Below are 23,175 nucleotides of genomic sequence, written 5' to 3' on the forward strand. Positions count from 1 at the left end.
TTCATGGGCTTAAGAAGCTTCCAAAGAGTTCACCCAAGGCTGGCTGGCTGGCTGGGATTAGGCCAACAGGCCCTGGAAAAGTAGAAGGGGGGGGGGGAGCAAAGGGGACCCAAAAAACAGCCTCATCTGTCTTACCACTTATGTCAATATTTCATATATATGTACGTATATATATGAAAGAAAAAGCATATATCATTTATTTATATATATCAAATGTGGATTCTGTTATTTTGCTCAACATTTTGGCCCCTCCCTTTCTTGTACAATTAATGTGTGTGGGACCCCCTCTCGCTTCCACAGACTACTAGTCAAAGTATTTCCTCTTTTAAAATACCTCTCCAGACTTCCATCTCCACCTAACACCAGGTTAGACCTCTGCCTTGTCCCTGGTTTAGCATCTGAACTTTCATTTCTTCACTACACACTTGACAACTCCCTAATGCATTTACACAAAGACGTGAACACACGTTTTTTTTTTTTTTAGTATATAGATTTTTGATCCTCTTCTCTCTCATCAGCACCAATCCGTTACCCCAAAGTCATTAAACCAACGAGATTTATTTGAGCTTTGACCTGTGATCGTGCCAAGAGGTAAGGCCGAGCACACCCAAGGACAGGTAGGGACTTGATTAACCTCTGGAAGGGGTCAAAGGAAAGGTCAACGGCCAAAGCTGGAGGGCAGCCTACCCGCTCGCTCGCTCGGAGGAACAAATTGGCTGTATGCCATCCGTGTAGCCGCTGTGTGTTTTTCTGTGATTATCGAGTCACAGCTTTGACCTTTGTTTGTCTGCATCGGGCTCTTTGTGGTGCCAGTGTTTTTGTTTTGTTTTGTTTTTTAACTGCACTTTAATTATCCACTGTTGGAGCTCTTTTAGCTTGTACAAAAGCACATCGAAAGGCACTTTTCTACCAAGTGGTTCATTCAGTTCCGACCCACTTTAATACAGGTAAAACCAAGCCAATGTCTTTTTTTCCCCCTCTTTGTCTGTGGCGTTACCCTTCATAATTTTTGCAGATGGGAATGTGAAAAATGGCTACTTTACTGAGCTAAGACAAATTATACTGCTTGGTGGAAATGAGGCTTAAGTATTTGTGTTAGTACCTGTGTGTGCGTGTGTTTGCTCAAGGCAGATACAGTCTAGCTGGTCTCACTTGCCTGCTCCCAATCTTCTAGTTAGGTCAACCATCAAACACATCCATCCTGCCCTCCCTGGCTGCCCCCCCCCCCCTCTCTCTCCCCCCACCCACTGAGCTCTCTCTGTCTCTACACACACTCACGTTGTGGATACGGGCTGACCTGGAAAAGAAAAAGGAAAAAAAAAAAATACACATACACTGCACACCTCAGGGTCATCCTGGAACAAACAGCGCCATGTCTGCCTGCCCTCTCTCCTTTTGCCTGATGTCAATTAATGGCTGGCGGTAATTTCACCTGACAAGCCGAGCGGCGGCGCGAAGCTCGCCGAGATGTCACGGCGATGACCTTTCTGGCCCGCAGCCCCTCTTTTCTAATAAAGAATCCCACAAACCCGCAGCAACTTCCTTTGTACTTTGTTAATGAGTTATTGATTTGAAACAATGTGCTGGCAAATATTGTCAGAGCACAATGACCCCGTCAAGGTCATGTTGTTTTATTGTATAGTCCGAGCACGCTAATCTGCTCGTTGTAGTTTTTACCCTTCCTTCACCTCCTCACTCATTCTTCCTCCTCTTATACTGCTCCATATACCATGTCAAGTATAGAATAATAGCCCATCTACAGACACAGTTTTCCATTTTCTTATTAGTCTGCCGCATTACCCGACACACACACACACACACACACACACACACACACACACACACACACACACACTGTTACTTTATTCCCAATTGGCCACAGCTACAATACCTGTTAATTACCCACAATGCCGCCATCATTTTCACGTCTCTACTGCTAATTTGCTTCTTCCTTTCTTGCTCTCTTGCAAAGCCCTGCCATCCACTCTCAATGTGTAAAGTAAATAAGAACAAAACAGCGAGCAGAGGAAAGTTAAAACAGGCTAGACGTCAATGATTTTCCTTTTTCCTTCACGGATAACATCTTTGCTCTTAGCCAGTCGCAATTATGCACTTTACTCATTTATAATCATGTGCTGATGTCTTCAAGACGGATAAAAACATTTAAGGCCAGGTGCTTCTGATAGACTTTCTCTCTAGGTGGCCCGATGGAGGCAGAACCTTGGATGGATCCACGGAACTTCCATCAATCCTGAAGGAATTCCCACCTCTCGCTATTTTCATAGTCAAATGTCTTTTCATTTGAGCAAGTCTAATCCTTCTCCTCAGATGTCCAGTTTGGGTTTTGCTGGCGGAAGAGGAGGAGGTGGAAAGAGTAGCACGGAGGTCTGAAGTGTTTGTTTGTCAGAGTGTGTTGCGTGTTGTTGTTAGACTCATTGTTTCCTGTGTTGCTTGGACTCCGGGTTTGTGTTGGCGTTTGGGGGGCTGTTAGTTCGCCGGCGGTACCTTCCTCTCTCTCTTATTGTCCCTGCTTCTTATTACAGAGAGTAAACACGGCACATTTACCGGCTTGCGAGAAACCCGGTGCGTGAGCTCATCTGCGCTAGCGCTTGCCTTTATGTGGGATCGGATTGGCTAAGATGAGGAAAGAGATTCTTTCATTTTATGACATGTTTTTGAGTGAGGACAGATGCCGCAGCATAGTTGAATCAAAAACAATCTGAGAAGATATGATAGATGCACATGTAGTCTTTTAATAACAAACTGAAATCAAAAGCCTCCATACATGACCACGGATGATTTTTTTTTTATTGACAGATGATGATTTACATTGGATTTTATTTTGAAAACAACTTTATCGTGATTTGTAACAGTGCTGGAAAACTCAACACGGGCCCACAAAACTATTTCTTAAATTTGTGTTATCATTGCAGCCTGATTGTTTTGTCTAACAACAATTTGCCGATTGCAACTATGGAGGTGGTATTTAAAACCTGAATCTTCGTTGTGCGGTTGTACCTAATATTGTGAATTTATAACTTCACTTTGAAAGTTGTTTTCATCTCCATCTAGTTCGTAATACCATCTCTCTTCATATTACTGCAGTAGAAACTATCTTGGGAGCAGAATTGTATTTTTATATCATGGGAGGGGACAGTATGGATGACTGTGTGCTCTGTAAACACACAAGCAGCACACTTGCTTCCTCACTCTCCCTTGACAGTCATGGCTGAAGGATACTGCCAACAGGTGTGCAGTTGGGACACTTTTCTGACAGCCCTGGCACACGCACACACACAATTTCAACTTCTTTACGTGTGCATAAACGAGTCGATGACAGGAGCCCGGTCTCGCAGGGCGGAGCGCTCCACTGCAGCTAATTAACCCCAGGAAATAATTGCAATATGCAAATGTTGTTTAGATAATTCACTATACGCTTCCATGCCAGGTAGTCGTCAGTCACTCTGTTGCGTGCCGCTGAGGGTGAAGACACAAAAAACCGCCTTACCGTTTTGGGTGGGACGATGGAAACGGAAGCATTCCCAGCTGCTATTATGAAGCTTTTATATGATTTGCGTATGAATAAAATAAGCACACAATGCTTCCATCTTTCCGAGTGAGGATGTCGTACACGTGAATTTGCCGCGCTTGGCTGGTGTCAGGCGCAATTACAAAAGGAGGTGGTAGCAGAAGCTAGAAGGAGTTCATAAAACGGTCTGATGAAGGGCGACGTGGCGGAGGGGAAAGTGGCGAGGCTTCAAAAGACTTTGATGTCACAGCCTTTCAGACAGATATCTCTGTCGCCGCCTACACACACACACTCGCAGCCCTGATGGCAGAAGGGCAGGCCGGAGCATTGGTTGCCTGCTATTGCATCACACACACCCTGCGAGTCGAGGCGGGTGCTGACACGTTGGCCTCCCTCGTGCTAATCTAGTGGCAAACGCAAACACACTGACAGGTTCATTTACCTCCGGACAATCGCTGTAACAAAAACACATCGAAGTTTTGCACAAAGAGAAATTACACTGGGGGGAAAAGAGCTTTTTCCTCATAAAGAAATTAATGGGATTTTGTGATGAGCCGTAATTAGTAGAAAATATACACTTGGGTGTTTCGTTTTTGATGTGAATATTCTATGCCCTTTACAGCAAAGAGGTCCACTTGGTTGACTTGTACGCTTGTGTGAAAATGGAATATAGATGTAAAAAAAAAAAATCTAAAAATAAATATAAATTATTGAGATAAATATTTTTAAGAATATATAAAAATAAAAGTACTGTATTATGACAGTTGGACATCCTGGAAATTGTGTCAAGTCTTTTCCCTTCCTGTAAAATAACGCAATGCTAACTCAATCACTGCCTGCACAGATAAAATAAATCTTTGACGTCCATATCCGTCAATGGCACTGAATGAGTATTCTGCTATAAGCTCATAATAAAATCATTGCTTTAGGTCTCTGGGTCAAATTGCTCCCAAAAATGACAAACTTGCTCCTCAAATGAAGTCATTGATTAGCAAAATTGCTTCTCAAGGAAATAGTTATTTTCAAGCCTTGAGCTCTGTAACTAATTAAAGGAACTATATGTTCACTCCTATTCAGTCCATTCCTCGGTTGCATCCCGCCGAGCCGCCGTCCAAGTTACTCCCGTGATTTAAGCATCCATATTTTCCCTTGTGTGCGTTGTGCAGGAATGTGTGGGTTTAGCGTTATTGCCAGGCAGACACTTTGATAGGAAATCAAAGTCTCCAATCAATGTCCCAAGTTCATTAATGGATGCCCTTTTCACTCGTCTCCTTTTACTATTATTCGTCGCTCGCGGCCCCCGGATAAGTGTTTACATCTCGTTTTAATTAAACATGCCCACTTGCTCGCAATATATGTGCTGGCCAAGGTAAAACGTGCGCGGTCATTTTGAGTGTGATGACTCATGTTTTATTTCTTGACATGTATGTGGCGTCCATTGTTTTTCTCTTGACCTTCCCGAGCGTCTTCCCGTGTGGTCGCCACTGGCGTCGAGATAGGCCATTGATTGAGCAACCCGTTACAAATTAAGATTTAAACGTTACCTCTCTGAGTTTATTGAGTTTTACATTTAGGGCATTTGCAATATGCAAGACTTATTGATTGACTAAAGAGTGGCTCTTTATAGATATCTCCTCAGGCTAGCACCACTTTTCTATTCCTCTTTTGTTGTCTTTTACTGTAGCATAACATTTGGATTGCTGTTCGGCTCACGCGTCAGCCGCTTTGTCAACGCTTGTTAAAAAAGTCTGTTTGCGTTTTTGCAGGAAAACGCTTCCTCCGAGGAACACGTGCTGTACGTGTGGGATCACTTTGTGGCCAAAGCTGCAGCCAAGCATGTCTTCATCGTGGCCCACAGCTATGGAGGGCTGTCCTTTGTCGAGCTGGTCAGTGTCTTTTTTTTGTTTTGTTTTTTCTGCTCCTGCTTCAGATTCTTAATCGCTCACTAAAAAGTTATTTCAACATATGAATATGTACACAACATGCTACGATCATCGCATTTTACAGCACACGACGAATTTAATTGTGCGATGGTGTTTAAGTGACAGGACTCAAAACGTCTGGATAAAAAAATAACCTTGGAGGAAAAAAAAATAACCTGCAAATTAAATAGGGACAGTAATCGCATAATATAAGCATTAATAGTCGTACCGACCGCTGACACTTGAGGGAGTCACGTAATGAAGCACTTGTTCAATTAGCAATTTGTTTTGTCCTGTCCTTGGGCTCCATTCAACCACTAGATCAAGAATTGATCGCCTCCACTAAATTCTGTCAGGATGGCAGAAGACTGGTACTGTTACTGACATCCTGATTCCTCAGTCTTGAGGTGTATTGAAAAATGCTCGGAAAAGACGTGATATAGTCATTTACATGGCTGACATGTTTCATTAGTCAGCTGTGACGGGCTCCATCTTCCACCATGGAGTAGGAATAATATGCTGAATGTTCCTGCTAAGTTCTTGATTAACTCACTGGTCTATGTTAGCTTAGGTGTGTCAGAAAGGTTCCAGGATTGAAGTTCTTGATTAACTCACTGGTCTACGTTAGCTTAGGTGTGTCAGAAAAGTTCCAGAATTGGTGTCACCAACGACAAATGTATATTACCTGAATGTTCTTCTCTGCAATGTGAGCCCGACAACCAGTCGATTGTGGTGTTCAGTCAGGGACGGAAGCTGGTTACTCGTCCCACTGGTGATTTTAGAAATATTTCATCTCTTATCTTTTTACCTGGCCTATTCTTTTCTCCCTGCTATTTTGTCATTTTAATTTGTCTGCTAAATATTCATGCCGTGTTTTGTCGGCGACGCCATCACAATCTCTTGGGCATTTTGGACTGTGCGGCGACCAATGGCTATTCTTTCCCTTTGTATCCCTTCCCACATTCAGCATCTCGGGGTATTTAAAGGATTTTGCGAGGTTCTTGCTGGATTCTTTTAAGTAATGTCCTTGTCAAGCGAGAACCCTGTTAAATCAGTCACACGCAGGCAGGCCGGCCGGCCGGCACACACGTGTATATAAATACATTACATACAGCTCCTGCGGTATGGGGATGATAACATCAAGACAAAGATCTGAAAGATATCCTTTGTTCATTTTAAGTGACAGTGTTGGTAAATGCCAGCGCCAGGTTTCCCTGGAGGCCTTACCACCTTCTGTTGTCTATTATTGTTGCGATTCCTTCCAACGTGAAACTAATTGGGAAAGCGGATACACGGTGGCAGCTCTCTCCCTGATCTCTGACATTTTTAGCCAAATACGCTCCACCAGCCTTGCTGGGCGGAAAGATCATATGCACGAAATACGCAAGATTTCAAGCAACTCGTTTTCTACATCATGCACTTATAAGCGCACCCTAGCACACATACACCAGCTACTTAATTGAGGAGAAATTGGTCCAGCGGGATGGGATGGGAAGAGTGTGTGTGTGTGTGTGTGTGTGTGTGTGTGTGTGTGTGTGTGTGTGTGTGTGTGTGTGTGTGTGTGTGTGTGTGTGTGTGTGTGTGCGTGCGTGGAGAGCCTTGCGGGATGAACCGTTCGACACATGAGAAGACCCAGAGAAAACAAGCTGTCTTCGGGTTAATTACTGCTCCCCTTTGCAGTTAATAAATACATTTCTGATCAAGCCTATCAAAAGGGCCCGCTGTTAATTTCTCCCGCTCGCCCCCTCCCCCCCCCCATGCTCCGGAGCATGTTAACCCCTGTGTGGCGCGCTCAAGTGTTTCATTGCAATTTGATTTTGTTTTAAAAACACTGCGTACAGACTAATTATAGAAACATCAAAGAGGAGCTAACTGTCTTTGACTGCGAGTGCAGGAAGAGAAGCTACGGGGCAAAAGGCTGCTTGCTCTTTCTGCGAACCCCCCCCCCCCCCCCCCTCACCACCACCACCCACCATGGCATGTTCACCCTTTTACCCTTCTTTCCATTTCGTTTAACTGTTGCAGCTCTTCTTTTTTCCTTTCGGAATTAACATGATTGTCATGAGAATTTAATACAAAATCTTACACAGAAGTAGTTAATAATATGAATTAATATTATAAATATAAATTTAATGAATACAATTTTTTACAGAATATACACAAAGTGTTAACCGTGTTTCGTGTTATTGTGAGATTGTGTAACGTGTGATTGTGAATGGTTTTCTGGTTCTTTTTGATTGACTTGATTTGAGTTGGCTTCACTAAAAATGTGTATGTTTAGCTCCGTTTTCTGATGAGTTTCACGTCAAAAAAACAAAATAGCGATCTCGGTGATAGAACTACAGAAACCAAAGAGTCCGCCATCTGTATCTTGTCTTTTTATCCATCCTCATCGCCAGGAGTGAGCTTAGAAGCCAAAGTGTTGGCGGCGGCGGTCATGTTCCCGAAGAGGTGCCTGTCCCGCTCTAACCTATGTGCTCAGCTCGTGAAAAAAAAAGCGAGCAGTCTTTTTGGAAAGGATGTGGTAGCCTTATATAAGATGTTATATAAGAAGGCATCTGTCTCTATTGCACACAAGTGTGTGGGTGCCAACTAGTCAGCAGCTGCAAGTATTGAAATGAGCGTACCTCGTACATGTCCGACAAAACCGGCCAAATCTCTTGGTGCCACCATCCATCCATTTTTTAAAAATGATTCATCCGTACTTGATGTGTACAAAGTGAACAAGCGTCGATGTTTTGTAGAGAACGCCGTTAGCAAAACAGTTGGACAACTTGGTTCTACTTAGCAACACTGTTTTCTTTCCTCTTGTAGCTCTCTCCCCTTTTTTTTTTCTTTTTTGTTTGCATTTCTTTTGTCCTTCCGGCGCCTCCTTCGCCCAGTCGGGGTGACCCTCGGGGCAGCAGCCGGGCCAACTCTGCCCTCCGTGCAGGACTCTCGCTTCATGACCGGCATGGTAACAGCGGGCAGTGAAAACACTCGCGCTTCCAATCCCCTTCCTGCCTTTGTTTAATTGCGACAGGGATTTCATTTGTAATGGTTTATTGATGACGATTTTTGGACTTTTTGAACCCCTACATTATCATCTTCATTTCCTTACATAATTATCAAAGTATGTCTTTATATTTATCTAATCAGGACATCAAAAATTAATTGAGTCATGCGAGACACAAAGCCTAAGTCTTTCAACAAAGTCCCGATTAATGAACTTGTCGTGAACAATCCCGTGAAACACTGAAAGTATTAAATTAATATTTTTTTTACCCCTCCCGAATGTCTTCTTGTCGGAGGTTGCCCATTTCCAAGCTTCTTCCTGTGTTTTTGCACCACCTGGCACTAAGCTGGCCACTCAATGCACAGTCATGAGAGTGATGTTTTATTTATTTTTTTTAAACACGATACAGATCCCAGTCAGACTGCAAATAGGTTTATTCCTCACAAGGAGTTCTCTTGAATGAATGTACCAAACAAAAGAGAACAGAGAATAATTCTCCATGTTTAACGCTAGCTTCTACTTTTAAATCTCGCCCGCCACTGGCCGTCAATAAACATTTTCATTCCATTTTTTTCCTCTCACACTGCTAATAAAAATAGGATTTTGTACCATTTTGTTTCCTCAAGTATACGTATCAGAACTACTTTCTAAAAAAAATTAACACAGTGCTAAATCCAGCCAAAACTGGATATTGGTTGTAATTAGATTATGAAAAGCTTTTAATTCCATTTTAACGAAACATGTTATGCCCCTGAAAAAAAAAAAGCAAACTGAAATGAGATACAGTACTGGGACTAGTAATAGAAAATCTCTTCATTTGGTGTTTATATGCACAACTCAACCACCCTCTAAACTCTAGAGTGCTATCATGTCTATTGCTTCAGGAAAAGGGCTAAAGAGATGTCTTGTTCCTTTTTTTTTTTTTTTTTTGAATCTCAATAGCTAGCGGGCTCGCAAGCGGTGCATCATTGTGCCGTTTCCTGTGAAAGCGTCCGTCCGCGTGTTCTGATGCGGCTGTGTGTCCGTCTTCTACTAGTCCGCGGGCTTCCGTGCGCCCGTGTTTGCATTTACATGCGTGGAAATGGTCGCCCGGAGAAGCCTGAATCATCCTAAACAAAACAGCTTGGTGGTTAGCAGCTCTCAGAACCACGTTAGGGGAGGAAGAAAAAAAAAAAACTGAGGAGGAGAGGGTGAGAGGCGATGATAAATGACTGGGGCGCACTAGCAGAAATTAGTGGAGCCATATGCAAAGCTGTGGCGTTTTGTTTGATGTGAAACAAAAGGACCACCATGACAAAAGTGGCTGCCGGCCTTCGCAGCGGGACAGCAGCCCTCAGGACAGACACCGAGAACGTGTGTGTGTGTGTGTGTGTGTGTGTGTGTGTCGCCCGCCCCTGAATGCGTTAACGTTCCAGTCTCGTCTATATTATGTATATTCTCCCCTCTGTTTTTTTTTTTTTTTTTGTACGTCGCTCATAATGACATACACGGCGAGCCCTTTGTACGGCTCGAAAAAAGACGCGGTTTCTTCCTCGCCGCCGCCGCTACGGCATATTTGCTCTATTAACCGCGTGAAATATAGACGTCTAATTTCCCGGCGAATGAATAGGCATCTTGGAGAGCGGCTCTCCTCTTAACATAAGGATGTAAATTGAACTGTTTAAATGTCACGGCTTGCAAGCTGATTTGATTTGAATTGATTTGCTTGTTTCTAGAGAAAAGAGCTCCCTCGCCAAAGCTCGGCGATGCCGCCTGCCACAGATAGACCAAGGTCTTTCTTTTTACCTCAACAACACATTGTAGGGCTTGTGAATTCTTCTATCTGCTGTGATTATGTACAAATGGCCTTCATTTGCCATCCATTTCAAAGCTGTAGTGCTGCATTGTGACTAGAGGCAGATGACGCAGACCAAATTACAGCGGGTTTGCCGCCTGAAAAGGATACTCGCACAATAGGCTTTGTGAAGTATTCCCTTCAATACAACGCCATTATGCTCACCTTTGTTGGTGTTTCTCTCTATGTTTTGGGAGCTTCCTTGCTTTCTAGATTACATTTGTAGCGCCGAGCCCAGGCGAGAAATGCGTGGAGGGGTTGTAACTCATTTCTTTCAATATTGTCGCCGATTGCACGTTGGTGTGTTTTGTGTTGAATTTGTTTTTTAATTGAGCCTATTTCGTAACGTGTTTTAGGTGCACGTGCGCTGACGAGAAAATCAAGGTTCATTAAAAAGTATCAATGCAAAGGGGTTTTAGCTAACGTGTCACGGTGCGCCGCTCATTCAGCCGCTAACTTGGCCATGTGTCGCGAGCATGCACGTGATTTCGAATGTTATCCGTATTTCAATTGTATGAGTCAATAATAACGTAGATGTTGGTTCTTTCTTTTCTTTGACTCTGTATGTATTTCCTCAAGTAGTGGCTGGAAGGATGTAGTATATGAAAACACGATGAAAAACGATTGAAGTTAGTGTCTTCTTTGTATGTATCAATACTACTGAAAAGCTGATCCATGACTACCTAGTCCCGTGATGCGTTGTTTAGAATCCATTCTGTCAACTTTTCCGCAGAAACTCAAAGTCTTACATATTGTTTGTACATATTTATATTCATCATCGTTGTTATTTTACATTGAGTTTAGCTTTCTTTATTTTTGGCTTTCAAAGATCATCCGAGGCTTCCGACAACCGAGGGCAATTCCAAACTCAATGCCATCTCTTTAATTTCATTCACATTGTTTATAAACTAGCCAACTTGATGCCCATACACAGTTTGTTGTGTTATGATCTAGCTTTTTGACTTGGGTTCATTTTCCAGAGGCAGACATGGCCTCGCTGCTCTTCACTGTAAGCTAGCAACGGTCAATACGCCTCAGGAATCACTTCCATGTTTTGTTTCCATTGTCTGTTGTTTTTTCAAATTTATTTATACGTCTCCAACTTTTTGGATCGCACTGAATTTATAACTTATTGTCTCTTTTTCAACTTACTTTGTGTTACCAAAAGTCTCGTGCACAGTTCCTATAATGAACAGTCGAAGGAGAACTAACTGAAATCATTGGCGACGCCATTATTCATCAAATGTATGCAATGTGCTTTGTTATGGAGTAAAAGGATCATTTGTAATATCTGAGCATCTTGGCTATGTGGTCCAAGCACTCTCCTTAGTTTATTTGTCAAAACACACTCTTGTTACCATGGCGATGTAATAGAAACTCATCCCGACAAGTATTATTGAGAGGCCCATTCATAAGCCTCTCTCTTGTTGTCGTCTTATTTTTCTGTGTCGACAAGAGGAAGTGAAATAGCAATCTCTTCTCGAGGCTCAAAGGATTGTTCTTGACCGTCCCGATCCCTGTCATATCTAATTCTTTTCAGAATTAGTAATCTTTTTTTTTTTTATTCGGCACCACTTTGTAATGTAAGAAGCTAGGCTCGTTCATACGAGTTCATTGAAATCTTAAGGGATTCATCATTACATATTTACTGGCTTGGGCCAATCTCGCTGTAAGGTCCTAGCCTCATCCCATTGATCTAGTGCGCATGTTCACTCCCGAGGTTACGGGACGTGCTTCCATTTGCATAAGGCTCTGGGCAAGGTTCTTTCCACCATTGATTGGCCTGTCCATGAGCGCCTCGTGCCTTCTCACATTGATCACTTTTTTTGTTTTGTTCTGTTTTCCTGGAGACAGTGCTACCCAGAGTTCAGCTGCAGCTCTGGTTCAGCAAACCTAGCGGAAGAAGAGGGAGGGATGCGGAAAGAGGAAGGGCTGATAAAAAGAATGTCATGTCAAAATGGATGGATGGAAAAATTTACCTTCAACATTTTTCATACGTTTCTTGTGGACAGTTCTCCAAAAGAATCAGCATAATTCCTAGTTATCCAATTTTTAATCTTTATAAAAATATTTTAGAAAAAAATAAAAATAAATAAATAAATAAATAAATAAATAAATAAATAAACTATAATTTGGGGGGGGGGGTTAATTGTGTTATAATATATATCATCAAATACTGTTCCTATGTACGTTGTTTGCTACTCCACCATGGCAGCACAGGGCTCAAAGCCCCACAATGCACCTCTTCTCTTTGTTCCAGTGTGCCGCTTTGTCTGCCGCTCTCCAGCTTCCCCTTGGCTCGTAGCCTCCGAGGCAAGGTCCAGCTCTCTTCCCTCTTCTTTCCTTCTGACCTCCTTCACGCCGTCATTCATTTCAAACAAGCCTTCGACGCCTGCGTTGATTTCTGCGACATGTCTCTGTAGCGTCAGTTTGCGTTTTCAGTCTTTCTGAATTGAGTGAGGTCGCAATTGAGCTTCTGGCCATCGCTCCTGGTTTTTCATCATCTCTTTGTCCCATAAATATTTTTAATAGTCTCCCCCCCCCCCCCCTTCGTTATCTAAACATCAGTGAGTAGAACTTCAACCAATATATTAGTGTTGTCCAATTGCGATACTTTTTTGCCACGGTAAACTCTCAAGATGTTTACGTATTATATGACAGCTGATTTGAATCCAACTCCAAAAATGCAAATGACATTGTGTGGTTAAAAAAAAAAAGTATTATAGCTTTTTTGCCCTCCTCTCTGTTGTGTTATTTGCATTTGCATCCTTTCTTTCCATTCTTCTCATTGTGGCATTTCCAGGCGTTCACCTGCTGTGTCTGGGTGAGTCAGATGGTTATGACCCAGGTCACCTTCACCAGCGAGGGAATACGCTCGCTTGACGCCAGCTTTGAATGTGCCACAGATGACATGTTGACAGCTCCAATGAATCGCTTGTCACTTGTCATTTTTCCCTCCCCCTCCTTGCTAATTTTTCCTTAAGAACACTTTGGATACACAAGAGGAATGCTTTGGGCAAATGCATTTGCAAATTGCCGCGTGGGCATGGCTTGAATTGATCACGTTCAATCTCCCTTACGATTGTGACCCGTTTCACTCTGAGCTCAAACGTCTTAAGACTTTTCTTGAAAGGCTGTGAGGAACAGCGAGGTGCAAATGTCAATGAACTCAGTGACTTCAGGGTTGAAGTTGAAACCGTCTTAGTCCTCTTTTGCTATTCCGCTTACATCTGCTTTGTCATATTCAGCGCTCGCCTGAACTCTGAACCCTCGGCATCAATGCGCGACCTCAATTTGCGTGCGCTCATGGATTTGTTTGTATATACGTTTTAGTGGCATTCTTTTTTGTTACATTTGAAAAGTGATTGACAGCAAAGAAAAAAAAAAAGGCCCCTCGATCTCTTTTGGCTGCTTGCAATTGCCAACTTTGTCTCTGAGCTGATCTATATCCTCCAATACGTATGGCAAGCCTTTGTTTAAATTCTTTATGGCATTTTTTTTTCCCCCTTTCCGTAGGGCGTTTTAGTTATGTACTTGCGGTAAAAACATATTTAATTTTTTAAGCCCAGAAAGCTGAGAGTGAAAGGAGATGAACTGTTTTATGTGCCATTTTAGGGCTTTATGTGGTGTGAAATACGATGAGGGTTGTAAAAGAGTCAAAAGGAAGGTAGAGAGAGAGGATCGTACAGCTCGAGCCACGGAGAAGCTAAATATGCTCCAAATTTGCTGGATTTACAGAAACAAATAATAATCATGTCTATTTTGGATATGAAAATAGTAGTAATAATAATATTCACTCATTTCAAACTTTAGTATTTGTTGAACAAACAAAACTTGAATCATAACTTAAAAGAACAACTAGAAATTTAATTTGTTACAAGTAAATTAAAAATGTATTAGGTTTAATAAAATTAAACCTACTGTTGCGTCTTTGGGCTCTTCGAGGTAGAAATGGAGGAAAACTCATTTTTCACAGGTCAGGAAATATATACGCCTGTGAGTATTGTTAAACCTTGTCAGCATGTGTTTGTTTTCCAACGCTAGTTTTTTCTAGCCGCTCAATAAGGTTTTCCATTCATTGCTAGCATTAAGCTCACAATGTCAACGTGTCCACTTGTTTTCGTCGGGTGTTTAATTGCGTAATAACTCCAAATGGGGGTTCATCAATGCACATCCAGGGAAGGCAAAGGAACACGTCCTGAGCTTGCAGTACCTGTGAAGAACATGGTTGGAGGATACACCAACACTGAACTTATGTCCCTCCCTTCCCAATTCTGCTATCGCTCATGCGACGCCACTTGTGTTCTGACCTTCTCACCGCTCGCTACCTTCCCTCCTTAAGTGTCGCTTTGCGTCCAGTGTCTTGATGCGTCTAGTTGCGGCCACTTTGTTTGGTCTAGTTTTTGTCAAACACTAGGGGGCACTGCCTGTCCTTTGCTACCCGTCTCCTCTCCGGCATCCAAAACTAGTCTGTTTGTAAAAATGTGTGTCTTGTGTGTTGTTCGAAAAAAAACAGTCCTCCAGTCTGTAATGGATGACACGGACTTGCTTTCAGACAGCCTGGCAGCACGTCTCCGGTGGCCACCGGGGCCTGCGCTCTGCTCCGCACCCGTCTGCGAGACCCCCCCCCCCCCCTCCTTTCCTCCCGCCTTCGCAGCCGCCATTTCTGCTAGCTGAACGCAGGTCCGCAGGCTAATGAAAAAGGCTGGAGAGGAGCGACAAGTCGTCTTCCAGACACTTGCGCTCACCTCTAACCCGTAGAGACCGACTGACTCTCTGTGACAGCCAAGTAGCCCCTCCTCGTCTCGCTGCCCAGGTTGGCCCTCGGTCCCTTGGGTCACGCGGCAGTGTCTGGCTTGCCCGGTTGACGCCAAACACTGTTCACCGAGCATGACGTTAAACAAAGGTAGGAAGGAGCGAGTGGACGGGAGCGACTGCATTGTTTAGTCAAAAAAAACAAAGACTGATATAGAACTTGACACTTTGGGGATTTGCAAAGTAAGCATCCTTCCCTCTTTTAGTGCATTCATACAACTTTTGTGACTCTGCACACATGCGCCGTTTCCTCATGGCCACTGCATAATGTGATTTTTTTTTTTTTCCTCCTATTATTATTTTTATTCTTGGAGAGCAGACAGATGATGTGGGGTGTTTTGATAGTGCTAATTGGCAGCTCCCATCCAGGCAGTGTGCGGATGGGGTTGGACGACTTGAAGTGGCGCTTTTGTTTTGAGGTGTCAAAGCCAACACAGAACAAAGACGACGGGAGAAATGTGCCATCGGCGCCGTACACACACATTCGCACTAACGCGCATCCATACATATACAAATAAATACATTTATGCGATATATATGTATGCATTCACATTTGATCATATACACACAAAATATCAAGTTGCCGGGAATTGTCCATGGCTCACACACACGCTCACTCACACTTAGACAAACAACGATAAAATGACAAGATAATCACCGCATTGCTTCTGCCTAAATGCATTTGGGTGAGATAAACTAATAAATATACTGTTTTCCTTTCAAATGTCCTCCATCGGAAGCGCGAATTACCATACGTCGACAAAGACCTGACAGAGGTGTAATAGTTAAAAAGGTAATTTGACTACAAGTTGGAGTTTGGGTGAGGAAAGGGGTCAGCGTGCTTTCCTCCAACAGCGCCCCCCCCCCCTCTCCTCCCCTGATGCGCCTCCCTCGCTTTAATGGTTTATTCACGCTTTTCGAGGACTTTTTGCATGATTGACTGACAAGGTCTTTTTCAGAAATAGCATCTTCAGTAATGAGAAATAATTGACTCCCTAATCAAAAAGGGGGTTGATGGAATCCACAAACCTAGCTGTAATCTTCTGTGGCATTTCCAGCAGAAATGACAGTCCTCATAGCTTCAGGCGCTATACCACTTTGATTTAATTGCTTTTTTTAAAAAGATTAATAATATACTTTATAGTGAAATATGTATGGCAGTAGATACTGTGTATTAGTGTCCCTCACACTACTCTCAAGCAACTTTACTACTCACAAGCAATTTTTAAATCAGCAGTACACACACACACATAAATATAAATATATATTAAATATAAATATATAACTATATATATATATATATATAACTATATATATATATATATATATATATATATATATATATATAACTATATATATATATATATATAAAACTATATATATATATATATATATATATCACCAGAAATGGTAACAATAAAATTGTAAAAATAAATAAAATAAAAATAATGAAAATTAAATCGTCATTTTTAGTTTTAGTATTATTACAATGTAAACCAATGCAGACATTTGGTCAATTTTGTGTGGTTTCTGATTTGGGTGTTTTGTAGCTCAACAGAAAAAAAAAGTTACATAATTAAAATCAAATCCACATATTTTTGTCCCCTTTGGGTTTCACTTGACAAATTAATTTATAATACTTAACAGCATCCAAGTAATTTGCTCCATTTTATCTTTGAATCCTTCATCCGATTGTTTATAAAAGTAAATGCCTTTAGAACTGCAAAGTGTTTGCTTGATATGGCAAATTACCTTGTTAGCCTCTCAGTCACTCCAATTTGTAACATGTCTTCAAGTCTCTTTCTTCCAGAAAGGCTGTTTAAAATCATGGCTAGTGGCAATGAAAAGTTAATTTCAGATGGTTATATATTTCCATTAATTTCCTTCAGCCTCCTGTATTTTTGCCTCTCTTATGTCCTTGTTCCCTTGAGTACATGTGGATGACACAACCTGTTTCTTTAATAATGTCTCCCCCCCCGTGGCACAGTAGACAAGCAAATATTAAGGACCATTAAAAAAAAACAAAAAAAAACATAAGAGCAAGGAAGAACTTTTTTCCTCCCTTTTACCCGTAACTTTCTTCCATTCTTTTTTCCATCTTAGGCATGGTAGCTCCTCATTCAGAGATGGTTGGAGTGGCTCTAGAAGTTAATCCTTCTCAGATCCTCCTCCTGCAGCCTTGATGACCCCCCTCTCTCTCACACACACGCACACACACACATACGCACACGCAAACACACACACACCTAAACCTGTTTTGCCATTAATGTATGGCACCTTCTCATTTGTTATTTTCTCATTTGCTTCTTCCTCCCTCTTCATTCACAGCCAAGGTGAAAATGTGTCCAACCCGAGATGTTGCTAGCATTATTTTATCCGTTACACCTTTTTTTCACAATAGCTCCTAATGAAGTCAACTTTTACCTGCTCACAATCTCTCAAATAGTTCCGGTGTAAGGATGTGAGTGAAACTTTTACAAATATTCTCACAGCGCATCGCACTTGAGAAATGGCGAGCTGCATGCCAACTATGGGCAGTTAGTGAAGACAATCAGTGTGTTACTGTCTTGGATGTGTGTGTGTATGCCAGATATGCACATCAACACTCACACTGTAACACACATTGTTGCTGCTTTGGTGGAGTGTGAAAAAAAACACAGATTTCTTAAGTGGCAATTGCATCATCCTTGCTATTGGAAAAGCGACGGAGAATAAACATCTCTGCATGTACGTAATTCCAAGCGCCCGAGACTACCAGGGGCCCTAGAAAACAGTTTTCAAATTGACCGAGGATGCCCCCACTCGAACATGCTTGATAACTTTTGACTACACTGTAATAAACAAATATGGCAGCAGTTAGCACAACAAAGCAAAGAAATGGTTTTCTCTGAAGTTGTTGTTACTTTTTTAAAATTGGACAAATGCAAGGAAGCCAATTTTCACATTGGCAAAACAAAAAAATATTGTTGTTGAATTGCCCAACTCAGTTTGTTGCCTTGCAATTTTGAGTTCACTCAACCTGAGCCACATATTTTTAATTAAAGTAGCGGAAGACATTGGCTTTGTTAACAAAGCCAACAACAGACTAGAACATAAACCACTGCACACACAGCACTGTTGTGCCATATATACAATGCTATTATGTCGAGGTTTTGGGGGGGGGGGGAACAACAGCAAAAATTACAGTCATTCATCACCCGCTAAACAGGACCATCCATAAAGTCCCATATCTGGAGCACACTTATTCACGCTTTATAAATTTGAATAAAAAGTGTCTTATAGTTGTGTATATGTGAAAAAACATGATAAAGTATGTTGATATAGTTATTTATGTATTTATTTGTTCACTTTTTTTTCATGTATTGATGCTTTGTCCCACTAAGACAAAATCATAATTCATCAAATTTAGTTCACGCTAACAAATTTAGTCTCACGCTTTTCTTTTATCATTTCCTCTGCGGTTCTAATATCACTTTCCTCCAGTATTTTTTTCAGATTTTGTGCACAGCAACATCTGCGTGTGCTTTTGTTGGTCGGTCGTCAGCTGTCTCCTCCTTGCCAGAGTTCGGAGAGGCCTCACTTTCACCCTAAGTTAGCGCACAGAGGTCTGGGCTCCTTTCTCGACACACCCCTTATTAGGCCCGCTCCATTTCTAACTCTTTCCCTCCCTCCCTCCCTCCCTCCCTCCCTCTCTATTCCCCTGGCCCGATCCTTGCTGGTCTCCAATAGAGAGTCACCCATCCGAAACTGTTAAAACAGGGTCATCGCCTTGCGTCCACTTGGAGGCTGTCCCTTTAACCTGCTCTCAAATACTTTGGGCTATTATTATAGCTTATAAATCATTAAGAAACTTTAATTATACGGAATTTTCATGGTGGAAATGTGCAAGCTGACACATGGGAAGGAGAATTTAATGGGCCAGCAAGTCCCAGCACCGTGAGGGAAAATATTGAGGTTAGCTTTCTATTTTACAGCATTGCCGTAGGCTTGGGAAGACAAGGAAGAGGAGAAGGAGAAAGGGAGAGGAAGATGAGGCCCGTTTCCAATGCACAAAAGCAAATTTAATGTGGCCTGTTGATTGGGGAATGATGAGACGCTGGCTGCTGTACATCGGACTGATTTTCTTAAGTCCGATTTATTCCAATTAACGCAGGACGCTAATTAAAAGCAGCATTGCTAATCTACTTTTTTTTAAGGGAGGCTGTCTAATTAGAAATGTCCATTTGGCAAATTTCTCTAATTATTGTCATTCAACAATATATGATGCTCTTAATTTTATTCAACTGTCTCCTCTGTTAACTGTGTCAATATCAATTCAATGTGACTTTTCAGGAGTCTTTTGTTGTGAGAGGTTTAGAAGATGTTGCTGTGCTTTCAGTTCTTGGAAATTATTTGAAATTTGTTGTGATAACTATCACAATCTGACTTTTAATGCAAGTACACTTTTCTAGATTTTTTTTGTGCTGGTTCAAAATCTGCCCTTGTTTCTTTTTTAGGTTTTCATAATAATCATAATAATATATTAGCAATTATCTAATATATAAGACTATATCTATTATTATTTAATTGTAAATGTTAGGTTCAGCAACAGGTGATTTTTTTTTTTTTTTTACTTATGGTAAAATATGTACTGTGCAAGCAAAAAATGAAAATATCCCAATAACTTAATATATTAGGAAAAAAGTCAAGCTGTTTTTTTAATCAGCATCAGAAATATGTTAAGGGACACATAAATCCATCTTTGATTAAAATTTGCTATTGCCCCGTGTTATTATCAACATAAAGCATCCTTATTTTTATACTGAATCTCATTCGATATTATTGTGGCCAACAATTTCCCAGTATGTTTAAAATAATTGTGATGATGTCGACGAATCACTGGGCACTACTCGTGTGGACGTAATGCAGTAAGGAAAAAAAAAAAACAACATTGCACGTACCATTATGCATGACCCAATGCTCTAGCACATAAAAACTCTCACTCAAATTAATCATCAAGAAACTAAATCCATTTTCTTGAGTGTACAGCAATTGCTCTCCGCCGGGCTGTTATTGTTTATGAGCACTCATTACCCACAACCCCATTTTGCCCCCCCCCCCCCTTCCTTGCCTCTTCTCTCCCCCTTCCCCATCTTCCTCTTGTTTCCATACGGGCACAAGCGAGGCGCAGCGCCCGCAGCCGGTAGGTTTCCTGGCACGCTGCTTCTCATCCTCTGCCTTTTGTTTCCACCAGTGGACAACCATTCTTCACTTGTGCTGTGTCAGTAAATATTTATTGCCCTTCCTTTTCCTTTCCACTCCCATTCATGCGTGTGCATGTTTACACGCACGTTGAACATACTCGGTCGTGAGCTGCCCTGGTGGACTTTGACAATGTCACTCAGCTAATTCCCCACCTCCAGGTTCACTTCCTCACACTCTCCCTCACGGTCCCTCCATGGTGCATGTGCCGATAAGCGGTGAAAGGAAAGCCAGGAGGAAGTTGTTGCCGTTCCCTCTTGCACTTTCCCTCCCTTTTACAGCCACTGCCAGAGTTCACGCCAGCAACTCAATGCATGTGACCTTCGTGCGCGCACCCCCTCGACACACACACACACACACACACACAAACACACTCGGCGGAGCTCCCGAGGGCCTCCGTGGCATGGTGCTGCAGAGGGTTTCCTTCCTGCGGTTAAGACAAAGGAAGCTGAGGACTGACAGGGGACCTGGCTTTGCGGCATCAAAGCCACAGGAAGCGCTGGTGTTGTCTCTTCCCGTGGAGGGTGTTGGAGCACGGGGAGGGGAGGGGGGGAGGTGTCTGTGTTTTCACAGCCAGAGATGAGTGTGTTTACGTATGTAAGTGGATGACACTCGCTACGTCGGAGCGCTTGAGTACACCGCACCCACAACACCGTCCACCTCTCGGTGACCTCACGTCAAAAGTCGTAATGAATCACGAATGAAGCGGCCCAGTAGTGGAGCACCCAGTCAACTTTGGTCCGTGTTCATGAAAGGCTGTTTCCCTGAATGTCCCAAATGGAGACTTGTTCATTGAGACTCAGCCTTATAGTTGGAAAAGTACGGTAACTGTATAATGAATGTTTTCGACATGAATTTAATTCTCCAAATGTTGACGATCTAGCTGAATTTTTATTTTATTTTTTAAACTAGCTCTAAGCTAAAGTTTATCCATTAAAAGTGTGGCATGGGCTTCATTGCCACTGCTGGTCACACTCAAATAGTTGAACTTAGTCCCATTCCCCACGAAATTCCCGAGAACACATTGCAATGTCATCATTTCCAGGAGTCTGTTATCTTCTATTGATTTATGGTGACAACATCTTAAGCATCAGTCAATCGTGCTTGATGTTTATTTTTCCAGCTTGTGTCATTTACTGTATCTTTGTAGAGTTTGCGGTACTTTCCACTAAGTGTGTGTTCTCTTGTTTCAATATTTTTTTTTGTCTGTGTGTGTGTCAAGATTTATGTGTTGTCTAAATTCCAGCGTGTTTGTTTGTTTGGCGTGTGTTTGCTCTCGCCGCTCGCCTGGTACTCTCTGGCGGCAACGGGACAGTTAATCAATCAAATATTTAAGCAGTGCTCCAGCGCTCACTGGGTAGTCTGACATTATCTGTGTGCAGTCCGGGCACGAGTGGATGGTTATGAAGCTCTTCCCTTTCCTATCTTCACGCTCTGGACTCTTCTTCCCTTCTGTCACTTGTTATTTTTCTGCTTTCTGTTTGCACTTGCGCTCTGTTTATAATTGTGGCTTTTCACATTGGTTTTCTGACAGTAAACGAGCTTGATGTCTTTGCCGGCCGGCTTCCTTCTTTTCTACCCGTCTGCGTTCTTTCTAGGGATGAGTCTGCCTATCTCCCCAAGGGGATCTCCATTGTGAATTACCATTATTCCCCCCCCCCTGTCTAATTATCGAGTGGCTCTCACTGCCTTTGACACATAATTATCAAAGGCCTAAATAATTCTTATAATAAAAAAAAAGTCTTTTTGTGGTCTGGGTATTTGGATGTAGCGTCAGTGAAAGAAGGGTTAAGACGTTAAATATATTTTTGTTTAAAAAGATTAGCTTTGTAAATGGCTAAACAATGCCATGTGGTCAAAGGCTAGACAGTGTGTGTGCGTGTGTGTATCGTTTTCTTGCAGGAGTTGGCTATTTCATGGAATCCGTGAAAAGCTGGATTTAGCAGAATTTTGCCAACCAGGGGGTCAAAGATCTGTGATGTTTCCGTCTCTATAGCAACCGGGCTCACTTCAGAGACCTCAGAAAAAGAACTGCTTTTTACGGGGGAGCAGCAGAGGGAAAAAGGATTTTATAGTTCATCCAGAGTTTGAGTGGATGCGGGGCAGGGCTGATGTTGAGTCATGGTCATCAGGTGACTCAGCTCTCTTTTCATGGCTCAGAGGATAGTGAATTGCACTTAAATTGGTATCACAATGAGGGGAGTAACCCGACAAAAATATTTACTCATACTATGTGCTACTCTGAAACATGAAGTAGTCGATCGGAGCTGTTCATTATTCGATATATCAGTTTTGGCTCATCTCCAGTCAAGACCCATCATGGCCAACCCCCACCTGAACTTTCCTCTGCATATCCAGCTGCTTCCATATTACAGGAAGAAAAAAAAAAAGCCAGCAGAGAAATCCCTCAACATCTGCATGTTGGTTTTAGCTCAACAAGTTCTATCCACATGTTTCTGTTCCATTTGCCCGTCCGATACGAAACACAACAGCTGCTGTGTTTGCTTATGTGTTTGCAGAGCGGATCGGCATGTCCAACATTGCGGAAAACACTTGCAAGAATGTGGCGTCATTGTTACCTCCACCGAGGAGATCTTGTTTATTGTTTATTTTGTAGGATTATTTCAAATACCTTAACCAGGTCCGCGGAACGTTGTTGAGAGTTGGGAGCGTGAATCATGAATCTTAATGACAAATTCTAAGTCCGTGATCCTGATATTTTATATTTTTCATCTAACACAAGCAAACAAGTCATCTGCATTACAATAACAGATTTATTATGAATACGGTAAATGTTTTTGCTCTTATGCTTAAATATATTCATTTTAAATTGGTTATT

The 23,175-nt window shown here is 42.1% G+C and overlaps 1 protein-coding gene across 2 annotated transcripts in view; it reads left to right on the plus strand.

Moving 5' to 3' along the window:
• Nucleotides 1-23,175, plus strand: part of arb2a (ARB2 cotranscriptional regulator A) — a 92,447-nt gene that overhangs the window by 38,333 nt on the left and 30,939 nt on the right. For both annotated transcript variants that reach the window (XM_085910448.1, XM_085910449.1), the window contains exon 8: nucleotides 5,296-5,415. In XM_085910448.1, coding sequence (XP_085766574.1) covers nucleotides 5,296-5,415 — 120 coding nt within the window. The remainder of the gene's footprint in view (nucleotides 1-5,295; nucleotides 5,416-23,175) is intronic.

This window comes from Syngnathus leptorhynchus, chromosome 4 (assembly GCF_054491065.1).
Source record: "Syngnathus leptorhynchus isolate UIUO chromosome 4, UIUO_Slep, whole genome shotgun sequence".
Classification (NCBI taxonomy): Eukaryota; Metazoa; Chordata; class Actinopteri; order Syngnathiformes; family Syngnathidae; genus Syngnathus; species Syngnathus leptorhynchus.